Source organism: Triticum dicoccoides, chromosome 3A (assembly GCF_002162155.2).
Source record: "Triticum dicoccoides isolate Atlit2015 ecotype Zavitan chromosome 3A, WEW_v2.0, whole genome shotgun sequence".
NCBI lineage: Eukaryota > Viridiplantae > Streptophyta > Magnoliopsida > Poales > Poaceae > Triticum > Triticum dicoccoides.
The window spans coordinates 624,353,418-624,367,271 of NC_041384.1; the positions used below are offsets into that span (position 1 = coordinate 624,353,418).

General features: G+C 50.3%; 1 protein-coding gene across 1 annotated transcript; it reads right to left on the reverse strand.

The window, feature by feature from the left end:
* Positions 1 to 3,207: 3,207 nt before the first annotated feature.
* Positions 3,208 to 4,945, reverse strand: LOC119269672 (reticuline oxidase-like). Its single transcript, XM_037551567.1, has one exon. It carries the CDS (start codon positions 4,892 to 4,894, stop codon positions 3,287 to 3,289), a length of 1,608 nt encoding a protein of 535 aa, XP_037407464.1. The 5' UTR covers positions 4,895 to 4,945; the 3' UTR covers positions 3,208 to 3,286.
* Positions 4,946 to 13,854: the final 8,909 nt, after the last annotated feature.

The window sequence follows — 13,854 nt, forward strand, 5'->3', positions numbered from 1 at the left end:
GGGGTCATCTGTTTTTGTTTTTTTATTGGCGCCCCAGTTGCAAGTCTACCTTCGACCCGCAACTAGGGGTGTGTCGTTCGTTTTTTTGTAGGAGCCCGAGTTGCATGTCAACCCTCGCGACACAACTTGGGCGGGCGTCTATTTTTTATTTATTGGTACCCCGGTTGCAAGTCTACCTTCGACCCGCAACTAGGGGGTCGTGTGTTTTTTGTTTTTTATTGGCGCCCCAGTTGCAAGTCTACCTTCGACCCGCAACTAGGGGGCGTTTATTTTTGTTTTTTTATTGGCATATCAGTTGCAAATCTACCTTCGACTCGCAACTAGGGGGTTGCCTGTTTTTGTTTTTTATAGGAGCCCTAGTGGCATGTCAACCCTCGCGACACAACTAGGGGTGTGTTTTTTTATTGGCGCCCCAGTTGCAAGTCTACCTTCGACCCGCAACTAGGGGGTCATCTCTTTTTGTTTTTTTATTGGCGCCCTAGTTGCAAGTCTACCTTCGATCCGCAACTAAGGGGGTATCTTAGTTTGTGTAGTTTTCCTAGTTGCATGTCCACCATTGACTCGCAAGTAGCTCCATAGTTTGTTTTATCCCGGTTGCAAGTCCAGTATTGGCTCGCAAGGCTTGTACTTTTGTAATTGTCCCTGTTGCAAGTCAAGGGTGATGGCCCATAGTTTTGTTGTTGTCCCAGTTGCAACTGCACCATCTCACTCACAACTTGCATGTTTGTTTTCATCTAAGTTGTAAGCCCACCCTCGACTCGTAGCTGACATCGTAGTGTAGTTATCCTAGTCGCAACTCCATCCTCGACTCACAACTAGGCTCATATTTTGTATTTCATCCTAGTTGCAAGTCCACCCGCGACTCGCAAGTGGGACTATAGTTTTCTAATTCATTTTGTTTGCTTTTTTTCCTTATCTTTTTAAAAATTCCTAAACCTTTTTCAAAATTATGAACAACTTTCAAATCCATATTATTTTGGAAATTTGTGAACATGTTTTTAAGGGACGAACTTGTTTTGAATTTGCAAACAAATTTTGAATATCAAGAATATTTTTTCCAAAGATTTTTTGAATACACAGTCAATTGTTTAGTGTATATTATAAAAAAAGTCACCGTATATTAGAAAGTTCAGCATATACTAAGAAAATGTTCAGTGCATATTAAAGAAATGTTGATTGTGCATACTTAAAAAAAAAGCTCAATGTTAGTACTACTACTCGAAGCTACCGACCAGATTATTTTTCCAGGAAAAAAGCTAGCGGTCAGGGGTAGCGATCAGATGTATGTATAAGCCAGCCACCCAGGCAGATGTGAGGCGGGCCGATTTTTTTGTTTTGGGCTTTAACAAAATGCGTGCATGAAGTGAAGCAGCGGCGATACAATGCGTAGCATGCAAAAAATAAAATAAAATGCGGCACACAACGCGTGTTGTTAATCGTGAGCAGGGGCGCGAGCGAGGCAGCCACACACACGTACTGCTCGATCTCGTATATGTGCCAGGCAAAATATAATTGTTTACAAAAAAACTAACAAGCAAACAAACAAAAAAGAAGGATGGGCTTGTGCTAGGATAAAGTGGCGTTGATGTCATACTTAGATGTGACATAATTATGTCACATCTAGATGAGATCTAGACACACATCTTTTATAGACTTACCTATATTTGAAAACACTATATCAGTTATTGTGACAAAGATAACCAAATCTGGTCTTATTTTATTGGGAAACGTTAGTGATCGGCACGCCGACGAAAGATTACGTCGGACTCACGCTGACTGTTCGATTAAACCCAATCGAACAGACCACGCACGACGCAGCCCGTGCAAGGCTTCTCCACGCGTCCTTGCTGGCCCACCTTGCTGGCACACGTGGCATGGGCCCCACGCACACACGCGCGACGGTGGGGAACAGATAAGATCTCGCTGTGGTTGCCTTCTCTCATTCATCTTATCTTCTTTATCTCTCCAACTACTCGTTTCTGGTGGTCGCCGCCAATGTGGCGAGCTCGTCACCATGGCCGCCGGCGACTCGATGCGCCTCGTGTGCATCGATGGCGCGGGATGCACCCCCTCTCCATGGCCGCTCACAGCCACGGGCGCACTCGTCTCCTTGTCCGCCTCCGCCAGCAGCTGGATGTGCGCCCTCTCCATGGCCGCCAAAGCCAGGGTGTGCCAGTCGCCATGGCCAAGCTGCAACCGGCCACGGGGGCGGCGAGTTCGTGCTGGAACCGAGGGGATTTGCTAGAACCAGGTATTTTTTTGCTAGATCCATCTTTTTATTTTGCTACAACCCTTTTCATTTTTTGCTACCATCCCCATTCGATTATTATGAACATCTTTGTTTTTTGCTGGAACGGTGCCCTGATTTGCTACAACCAGCTGTTGTACATGCTACAAGGTCGATGCCTCGCCGGAGGAAGCTACATCCAGCGGTGAAGAGTGTTGCATCCAACGCCATTCGATGTCGGGAGCTGCAAGCGTGCACGTCGGAGCTGCGACCGGCTACTAGTGGAGCTGCAAGAGGGGAGGCCATTTTTTGTGGATGTGTTCTCGTTTTGCCGAACCAATTATGCTTTTGCTGGAACCGATGTATTTTTTTACTGGAACCGAGATAATTTTTTGCTTCAACGATTGCACAGCTCTTAAATGCTCATGTCGTTTTTTGCTGGGACCTAAGTTTGTTTGTGCCGGAAGCATTTCTGATTTTGCTTCAACTGACCACTCGACTTTGACCCGCGGAGAAGATTTTTGCTGCTTCCATTTTTTGCTGCTTGGCACTCTGACCCCGGCGGGCGGGAGACGCAGAGATGCTACAACTAGCCACCCGAGCGCTATTATCACTGGAAGCTGAATCTAGCAATTTGTTCTGCAATCATCATCTTTTTTTAACTGAAAACAGCTCCAATTTTTGCTTTCACCATGTTCTGTTTTTGTTGGATCCAGCTATATTTTTTGCTTTCACCATGACGACGACTGCCAGCAACACGGCGACCGGCGGCCGGCAATGACGACGGCGACCGGCGACCGGCGGGGAGGGCAGCAACAGGCGAGTGCGCCGGGCGGTGCTTCAAGGCTGGGCGCATAGCTCATCCATGGAGGCACGATGGAATTTTTTTTTGTAAAAGAAGAAGCCTGACGAAAGAAGATGAGGGAATCGTACGGCTACACGTTATTTTATCGGACGATGCTGGTACGACCGGCTCAAAGTTGGGCCTAGTAGTGCCTTATTTTATTCATTACTACGTACACATATCTCCTCACGGCCAAATGTGTTATTCGGCAAGCATCATGTCTGCCCCTCAGCTCTAATGTTCAAGGGAGGGATGCTCTGCGCGTTGTTGAACACGTTGCCAGGATCGACCACCGTCTTAGCACGAACCAGCCGGTCGAAGTTCTCTCCGAAGTACGCCTCCCCCCACGACGACCTCGCACGAGAAACCGCCTGAGCGGACGACCCACCGGCAGCGCGCGTCCAGTTGTTCACGCCCAGGTCGAGGTCGAGGTAGTTCACGTAGGCAGCGCGGGGATCCTTGGACACCAAGGGGGCCATGAACTTGTAGAACGACCTGAGCCATCCGATGAACTCCTCCGCGCGGGCCACCTCCGACCGGTCCCAGTTCACACCGTACTGGATACTGTACAGGTTCCCGGCGCGGTGGGGGAACGGCGTCTCGGCGCTCCCGACCCGCGCCATGCCGCCGCCGTAGGGGTCGAGCTGGATGGACCCCGTCGGCCCGGTCGACAGGTGCCGGAAGATCTCGACCATGTCGTGCCTCGAGATCGGTGCCTGCACGTAGTCGGACTTGCTCTTGGAGTACTGCTTTGGCTGGCGCCGCCGGTTCGCCAGGTCCTCCACCGTGTTCAGACCGGCGAACTTGGCCGTCGACTCGACCCAGCTCATTTCTGAGAGGTCTACCTCGGTCAAACCCAGCTCAGGAAAGCTCTGGCTGATAACCGACAAGGCGCGCTCTTTTGACTCCAGCACTTGACCGGTAAAGGAGATGGAGACGTTGCCGTCCGTCGACCCGGTAGGAGCATACACGGAGAGATAAAACTCGTCCGGTAGATTGGGCCCGACATACTGCCACCTGTGAAGCAACCCGGCAATGAGTTCGACCGGACCGGTCCGGCCGACGGTGAACGCGGTGACGTTGCGAGGGACTGGAACGAGGCGGAGCTTCCAAGCGTACACCACACCCCAGCTCCCGCCTCCGCCGCCTCGGATCGTCCAGAACACGTCGTCGCCCATAGAACTCCGGTCAAGGACCCTGCCGTCCGGAGTGATGAGAGCCGCGTCCAGCACGTTGTCGGCGGCGAGCGCAAACTTCCGGGACAGAAGCCCGAACCCGCCGCCGGAGACCTGCCCCCCTAGACCAGTGGTCGACTCCGACCCGGCGGGGAACGCCAGGGACTGGCTCGATTGCCCCACGGCGTAGTACAGCTCCCCCACCGTCGCTCCCGACTCGGCCCAGGCCGTGGCCGAGCCCGGCTCGACCCGCACGCGGTTCAGGTTCGCGAGGTCGATCACCACGAACGGCACGTGGTTCTCAGTGGTGTAGGACAGCCCCTCGTCGCTGTGCCCGCCGCTGCGCACGCGGATCGCCAGCGAGCTGGCGCGCGCGCACAGGATGGCTCGCCTCAGTTCATCCCTCGACTCCGGCAGGACAACGGCGGCAGGCCCGGGGACGCTCGGGAGATTGAACCGGAGGTTGAAGATGGAGGAGTTGAGCAGCCCGCCGTAGCTCGGAGACGTGGGCAGGGAGAAGTTGGTGACGCCGTTGGAGACGAGGCAGGCGGAGAAGTTGCCCGGCGTGGCCGCCGCACCGGAGCATGGGCTCAGATGAAGTGACAAGAGGAGGCAAAACAGCTGGAGGAGAGCTGCGACGGAATGCATTGTCGTTCGGTGAGATCGAGAGATGCTCGTCGATGTGCGAATATATGCGGCTGGTTTGTGTCTGGATTGAAAATGGTTGTAGTCCTGTAGATGGTTTCCATGGAAGTTTGGCAATTAATCCACCGTGTGCCGTACATACGCACGTGAAACAGCTTCCTTGTCTTATTGACACGATCGATGAGAGAGACGTATCCTGACTTCTAATAAATAATAATAATAATAATAATAATAATAATAAATAAATAAATAAATATAAATAATAATAATAATAATAATAAATAATAAATAAAAGATAATAAAGCGGCTATCGCTTCTGCCCGTCCGTCATTAAAACTGCCCCTAAAGTTGTAAATAATTACCCACCAATGCCACCGGTAAGTGAGAAGAACGTTTTGTTTTTTTTTCCGCGCTCGCCCATAGCTCAATAAGGGGAGATCCCCTCATATACAACGACCAGGCGAGCAGCGCACTGGTTGGTTTCGTGACCTACCGCGCTAGAGGTCGTGGGTTCGATTCCCACAACCACCCTTTTCCTTTAAAAAATCAATTACTTTTTGAAATTTTCATATCTTTGAAACCCTAACTTTAAATCTGACATGCCATATATGAAAATTCATCAGAAAAATATGTAGATTTCAAATATGCTATTATCATTAATTTTTGAAATTACGTTCAGGGTGCAAACTTAAATAATACCTTCTTTGTATGATGAGATATTTTAGAAATGCCTATTACATATGTCCTTATAGATTGGTTGTTTTTGTGGAGCTATCATATATGTTTGCAACCAAATTAAGTCTTAAACTGAATTATGATTGCACACACACACACACACATTCGCGTCGCGTCGCATATATATGCGCTGGGTATATTCATTCCGTCCGAAAAAACTTGTCCTTCAAAGAGATATACCTAGCACTAATTTGGTGTTAGATACATCCATTTGAGGAACAAACTTGGGACAAGTTATTTTGGACGAAGGGAGTATATGAAAACACTTATGCACATGTTATCATTAAATACTAAAATGTACTTTGCTATTTCATTCTAATGCAATATTTTTTTGCGTCACCGAGAAACAACAACAAATGCGTAAACATATATTGGCAACTAGGTAGATATTTGCGTTGTATAATGAATTCTAAACACTTTCAGTTCACTTCAAAAATCATCACACCTTTATGTTTTTGCACAACACCACTTATCATGTTGCTTGTTTTTTTAGAAAAGTTATCATGTTGCTTGTTGCGTGGCATCATGAAAGATTTCAAGGATTTGCTGATGTCGTTAAGTGTATGTATGAGGCGTGAATTTTTTTTCTCCCGTTGCAACGCACGGGCACTTTTCCTAGTCTAATAAAAGAGGCCTTTGAACTGTCGTCAAGCTATCTAGCGGTTGTCTACTCGAAATTTGTTACCTCTGCATAAAGACACATGGTTAGGAAACAAGATTGCCTAAGGCTGACGGCAACTTAGCTAGTAACGCAACATACCTTAAGATAAAAATTTGGTTAAGTGACAAATAGTTAATGAGAAGACAAATATTTATGATAACATGATATAATATATTACCCAAGCATAATACATCCAACTTAAAATAAATCTACATCCTAAATAAATGAAGACTTTCATAGATATCACACATATATTACTACTCATTATAAAGATAGTAATATATATAGACTAATAACGTATCACTGTGATACCCCGCAAAAAGAAAGAAAAAAAGCATATCACTATGATATGTCTAATCTCAATGAGTTTAACATGAGACTGTTATTGCGTAGCATGCTCATATCTATAAAGATAGTATTCTGGAGTTTTTTCTTGCCTTACTTTTACCAAAACAGGTTTGTGCCCCGCTATATTAATATAGCAACCACGCGATACAACCAGAAGTTCGATGCTGGGACAAACAACACAATCATGCCCAAAAGAAAAAACAAGAGAAAAGCAAGAGAAAGAAATGCCGGCAGCACCGGATGAACGAAAGCTGAAGCATCCCGCAACCGTTGCGCCCAACGAAAACATCCACCATGCTCCAATGCCATCGAGTCACCGCAAACCAAGCAACACCTTCAAGAAGGACTGCGATGACGACGACGCTGCTACCCGGACGAATCCTAGGATTTCTTCCGGTACACGGAGGGAAGCGGGCGAGAGGTACTCCTGACACCCTTCAAGAATGTTGATGGCGCCTGCAGGTGTCACCACGTCGGTGCCGGGTGGACCCGAGAGGGATTTCGCCCTACCCCTCATACCCACAACCCAGGACCAACCGCGGCTCCACGACGCCAACCGCCCACCAACTTGCGCCACCACAGTCACAAGGACACCACCGTCGTTTCTCCACCGCAGACGATGCGAGGCCGGCCGAACCAAACGAGACCGCCGCCGATAGGGACCGGGAGCACCATAGCCACGTGGGAGGGGACCACCTCCACTGGCACAAGCCGTAGCAGACCGGACGCAGGCGCGGGAGCATGCCGGACCCCGTGCCCAGCCGGGCCCGGATCGGGCCCGTTAAGCTCCTGCTGACGCAGTGCAGAGCCGCCGATCCCAGCGATCGCATCCCGCTAGCCCAGCCGGAGGAGACCCGCCGGAGGCCAGACCAACCTGCCCTAACCCAGATCGGACGCAAAAGGGCCTAGATCTGGGCCTGCAGGGCTTTGCCGGCCAACCCCCGCCGCTAGCCGCCACCGCCACCAAAGGGTCGCGCCGCCGCCGTATTTTCGCCCGATCTACACCGGAGCACCGCCCGCCGAGGTGCACCGTCACCGGAAACCGCCGCCTGAGCCAGGGAACCGCGAGGGGGAGAGGAAGAGGGCTGCCACCGTCGGCTTCGCCACTGTGCTGCGTGGGCAACGCCAGCCGGCAACAGCGGCAGGAGGAGGGGTGGGAGGTGGGAGCTAGGCGGCGAGGGGAGGAAGGGCTGCCCCGGCCGCCCCGCTCAGGGGGGAGGGTACGGGGAGGGAGAGAGCCAACTCTCGCCTTACTTTTCCATCCCTTGTCTCATGTTTGTTGCCGCAATTATGACGACGTATGCATTGCATTGGGTTAGTTCCAACTTTCAACTGGGGTAGTGCTGAGTTTTGTCGTACCAAACAAGTGCAGTAGAATTAGGCCCATGATCCCATTGCGTGTGTCAATTTTTATTTTATTTTGTTGGGAAACATAGACGCAGATGCTCACAAGGAAATAATCCAACTTGTAGATAGAAAGTACTCCTTTATGGTTTACTGGTTCTATCTTATTGTTTTTCAGTTTTCCCATTTTGTTAGTCTCATTTCCGCTCATTGCCAGTGTCAAAACCGGCGGATCTCGGGTAGGGGGTCCCGAACTGCGCATCTAAGGCGGATGGTAATAGGAGGCGGGGGACACAATGTTTACCTAGGTTCGGGCCCTCTCAATGGAGGTAACACCCTACTTCCTGCTTGATTGATCTTGATGATATGAGTATTACAATAGTTGATCTACCACGAGATCGTAGAAGCTAGCCGAAATTTGTCCGGCTCTGCAAAACAAATTCCACATACCACCGTAGAGAGTATAATACCCCACAAATCTAATCTGCCGATAAATTTCATAGCGTGACATCACGCCATGGCCCGGTCATTATTCGAACCGTTTTTCTCAACCAGCTACTGCACATATTGCGAGGCGGCTTTCTTGGCACGTCTTGTCGAAGCGGAGATCGTGTCCCCTTATCACGGGATTCTCATCAATACGGGTGTGGGTAACCCAACCGCGCCATCAACCACGGCGCTTGGGGAATAAGCGAGTTTACCAGGCAAGTGGGCAGGCGTAGAATCCCTGCTGCCTTTATAAGGGGATAAGGACTCCCTTTCGCACCCATGCCTTCTTCTTCCCGATCCATTCCGCTTCGCCCGAGCTCCAGCACCCGAGCGTTCGTCTTCTCCGCCCACAAAGGCCTTCCAAAAATGTCCGGATCCGGGGCAGGAGGCAAGTGGATGGCCTCTACCGTCCAGGAGAAGCATATCAAAAAGCTTTGGGAGGCCGGGTATCTGGCCAAAAAAATCGGCCACCATCTCCCGACGGCAGGATAGATCGTTCCTACTCCGAAACCCCAAGAGAGGTTTGTATTCCTCCCTCATTTTGCCCGCGGGCTAGGGTTTCCCCTCCACCCGTTCGTTCGCGGCATCATGTATTATTACGGGATCGATTTTCATGATCTATCCCCCAATTCCTTCCTCAACATCTCGACATTCATCGTCGTGTGCGAGACTTTTCTCCGCATCTCGTCACACTTTGGCTTGTGGCTGAAGATCTTTAATGTGAAGCCCAAGGTGGTGAGCGGCGAGCACGCCGAGTGGGGGCCCTATGGTGAGCAAGATGCCCAACATTACATGGCCAACAGGTACTTTTAATGATTCCATCAAAGAGTAGCAACATCAGTGGTTTTACATCACTGAGCCGCGCGGCACGGAATGGGCCGCTGCTCCAGAGTTCTGATTCGGAGCCCCTTTGCGGCTTACGTCCTGGCCTAAGAAGGGCCTAAACTGGTCTTCGTCTGACGAACTGTCTGTGCTCCAGACGCGTGTTAAAGATATGGAAGACAAGAACATCGAACTTGTCAATGTAGTCCAGGTGATGTTAGTTCGCCGGATCCTGCCTTGTCAGCACCGGACTTGCAATCTATGGGAATTCGATCCGGCCAAGCACCAGACCTTGCAAGAGCTCTTTGGCTCCTCGCACAAAGACATCTGGAAGGTGCTTTTCAAGTCCGGCAAATAATGGCCGGACTCGGCCGAGGACCGCGGGTACCAACTGTCCCACCCTGCAAGCTCGGTAAGTTTTTACGCGTTTTATCTGCATAAACCAAGGGAAATGCTTAATGTGTTTTCGTCGACTCCCCTAGGGCTGGGTGAAGAAGGCGGGGCGGATCCACTGTCCGGCCACGTTGCCCGAAGAACCGGCCGGCCCACTTCTGACGAAGATGCTGGTCCCGGCGCCGTACAAGGCACCGAAGAAGAAGGCCGAGAAGGAGGCCAAAAAGACCCGGGGCGGCCTTCGTTGCCGCGACACTTCAGACACAATATCCGAAGGCTCCAACGTCTGTTCTGCCTTCGAAGAGGACGAGGAGGAGGAGGAAGATGAATCCCTAGCGGGGGGAAGAAAGAAAAGGGTGGCCTCCATCCACTTGGAGGCTGAGTCTCCTAAAAGGGGAAAAGCTCCTCTTCCGGAAGAGTCCACTGCTGCTGCCGACAGCAGCCCGGCGTGGGACTCCAGGGCCCAGCCCCTGGTGAACTCGTGAGTATAAAATTCGAACACGTTTATGCGTCCAGACTCATCATGGCATAATATTTTAACCTGAGCTATATTTTTTGTAGTCCGGCAAGGTCCCGCACCGAACGATCCTCATCCGAGGATTTGCTGAGCTCGATGCTATGGAGAGCAGCCTCGAAGGCCCCTTCCCCCAAATATGTGAATAACACCGAGGAGATTCCCACGGGGGTCGACGGCGGGATCCATCTTGAATTCGGCTCCCAGCCGGACGCAATTCCGGAGATCAATACGTCTCCAGAATCAAGCAGGCAGCCTCCCTGGGCTGGAGGGGGCGTGCCTGTTCCACCGGCAATCTCTGTCCGACCAAAGGTGCCGGATGTTTTGTTGGCGGCGCTGAAGAGCGCCTCCATCGTCGATGAGCACCGTGCCCTGATGGGTGCGGTGATTAAGGAGATTCAGTCTACTGAGAGTGGACTGAATGAAGCCTGTATCAGCCTTATAAAAGGCTTTGAGGTATGTTTTATGAGGTTTCAAAGAGTGTCATAGTATAGATAGTAGCCCCTGATACACTGTCCGGTGCAAGAAAGGACCGGACAGAGGATCAATTTTATGTTCGCAGGAAGACTCACTTGATGACATCTATCTCTCTTCTTTTATAAGAAGGCGTCTGCAGCGGCTGCTACCTCTCATACTGCGGAGGTCTCAGGACTGAATAAAAGTCTGGAGCGGGCCAAAGAAGAACTTGTCCAGTTGAAAAGGCAGTTGGAAGATGAGCAAGGTATGCGCAAGCCTTGTTCACGTTCAGTGCGAGCAAATTTCCAGTATGATAAAATATGTTTCTTTATTTGCGCCAGGGGCGATGGCGGAAGTCGAGGCTCTGAGGAAGGTTGTTGACGAGGCCGAGGAAAAGGCAGCCGCAGAGCAGGCTCTTAGTGAGAAGCACGAGGCTAGGGTTATTGAAGCTGAGCAGGAGCTTCAAGAGTCCGTGAAGAAATGCGAGACCTTGGAGCAGAGTTTAACGGAGAAAGAATCCGAACTCGCCAGGGCTCATCAGGCCGCGCGCGATGCCCAGGGGGAAACCCAAGGTGCCCAGCAGGAGATCCAAGAGGCGAGGACGATCGCGGCGGGTAAGGCTTTTTTCCATGTAAAGCAAGTATTTGAGGAGAAAATCATGTTTCTAACCTTGAGTTCAGATTTCTCCAGGGGTATTTGCGGAACTGCCCCGCAGCATATCGGATGCCGCCCAATTCTACTGAGCTGAAGAAGGGAACACTGCCGATAAGCTCTTCTAGTCGCAGTATCTGGCACCGAATTATTCAGTGCCTTTTGCGGACCAACTAAAACAGCTGATCGAACTGCATAGGGCAGCCGAGCTAGCGATGAAAGATTTGATTATCCGGCTATGGCCCGCCGAGCCAATTCCAGGACATTATATTTCCATCAATATAATCATGTTGTCCTTTGTAATGTTGAACAAGGTCATTTCTATTGTTTATTGTATGTTATATAAAAGTTTATCCTCCTGCGCGGCTGTTTTATATATTAATCCTAAGAGTTGGCCAGTCGTCGGCTTCTGCCCCCACGTAGGAAGTACAGGGGTGTTCGGGATAAATCTGATCACTCTTTATCCCAGTTTTGGGTCCTTCGAAGGAGGTGTTCATCACAACGAACCAGGCAATCGTACTATAGGGCTTTATCACTCTCACTTAGCCATAGGAGCTTTATAAAAGGAAGGTAGGCACAACCCCTGGTGTTCGGAAGACCGCACGAGGGGCTATATAAGCACCTGATCGGAAGAAAAGCGGATCCATCGCACGCTGCATTGGTTATGGCATTATGCGGGAGGAATCCTTAAAGATTCTACAACCTCTCGAACAGCTGACCAGCTCTCGCCGTATCATGACAGTCAGTTTTTGGCTTTCTCTACTGAGGTGCCCGTCTGAAAGAACCGAGACATAATCGCAGTAGTTCTCCCTGTGCCACCTTAGCCGATATAGCGGAATGTAACGCAGCAAAACATGGGAGCCGGGCAAACCCAACATTTGACCAAAGACATGATTCGGAGCTGATGCATATAATGCTATAAGTTCGGGGTGCTGAACTTCCATGAAGGTGTTCGGACTTCGTTGCCGTATTATGGGTAAAACAAAGCCCCTGGCATATTTAAGGCATATCGCGGTGTACGGATGCCACTTGACAAAAGAATTTCAACAAGAAATAACAGTAGATAAGCATTGTATAAATCCACATGTTATATTTGAATAGTACATTGATGCATGTGAGTACAGGTAATGTGATAAAAAAAGAAATATGACTGTGGAACCTGCTGAGACCAGGGGGAAGAAGCTGTGTGCGGATCCAGAATATAGTTGGATGGTCATCGCGGGTGAGGGAGTCCTGGATTAGGGGGTCCCCAGACAGCCGGACTGTTGGACTATGAAGACACAAGATTGAAGGCTTCGTCCCGTGTTCGGATGGGACTCTACTTGGCGTGGAAGGCAAGCTAGGCAATATGGATATGTACATCTCCTCCTTTGTAACCGACCTTGTGTAACCCTAGCCCCCTCCGGTGTCTATATAAACCGGAGGGTTTTAGTCCGTAGGACAACATACGATCATACCATAGGCTAGCTTCTAGGGTTTAGCCTCTTCGATCTCGTGGTAGATCAAATCTTGTACTACTCATATTATCAAGAATAATCAAGCAGGACGTAGGGTTTTACCTCCATCAAGAGGGCCCGAACCTGGGTAAAACATCGTGTCCCCTGCCTCCTGTTACCATCCTCAGACACACAGTTCGGGACCCCCTACCCGAGATCCGCCAGTTTTGACACCGACATTGGTGCTTTCATTGAGAGTTCCTTTGTGTCATCATCATTAGGCTTGATGGCTCCTTCAATCATCGATAGCGACGCAGTCCAGGGTGAGACTTTTCTCCCCAGACAGATATTTGTATTCGGTGGCTTCGCACTGCGGGCCAACTCGCTTGGCCATCTGGAGTAGATCGAGAGTTACGCCCCTGGCCACCAGGTCAGGTTTGGAAGCTTAAACTACACGGCCGATATCCATAGAGACTTGATCTTCGACGGATTCGAGCCCCTTCCTTGTGCGCCACACGGTCACGATGAGCATGATTTAGCTCTACCATCGGACAGTGTTCAGGAGATCACGCCAGCAACCGCTCCGACCCTCAATTCGGAACCAGTTGCGCCATCCATGGACAGGTGGATAGACCCCGACACGGAGGCCGTATCCTCGGCGGCGATCGAGCCGAATATCGACCTTACCCTTCACGAGAGCTGTGATGCCAAGCTGCCGGATCCTTCCCCGGTCATGGACTCCGAACCGCCTGCGCCTGTGCCTATCGAATCCGACTGGGCGCCGATCATGGAGTTTACCTCCGCGGTTATCTTTCAGCACTCGCCCTTTGGCGACATACTGAAATCATTAAGGTCTCGCTCCTTGTCAGGAGAGTCCTGGCCGAACTATGTCCGGCAGGATTGGGATGCGGATGACAAAGAAATTTGCCGCCCACCCACCACCCACTTAGTAGCCACTGTCGACGATTTAACTGACATGCTCGACTTCAATTCCGAAGACATCGACGGCATGGACGACGATGCAGGAGGCGAACAAGAACCACTTCCCACAGGGCACTGGACAACCACCTCATCATATGGCATATATATGGTGGACACACCCAAAGAAGGCAAT

Excerpts from the sequence above, each read along its gene's own strand:
- LOC119269672 (XM_037551567.1), bottom strand. The coding sequence starts at position 4,894 with ATGCATTCCGTCGCAGCTCTCCTCCAGCTGTTTTGCCTCCTCTTGTCA.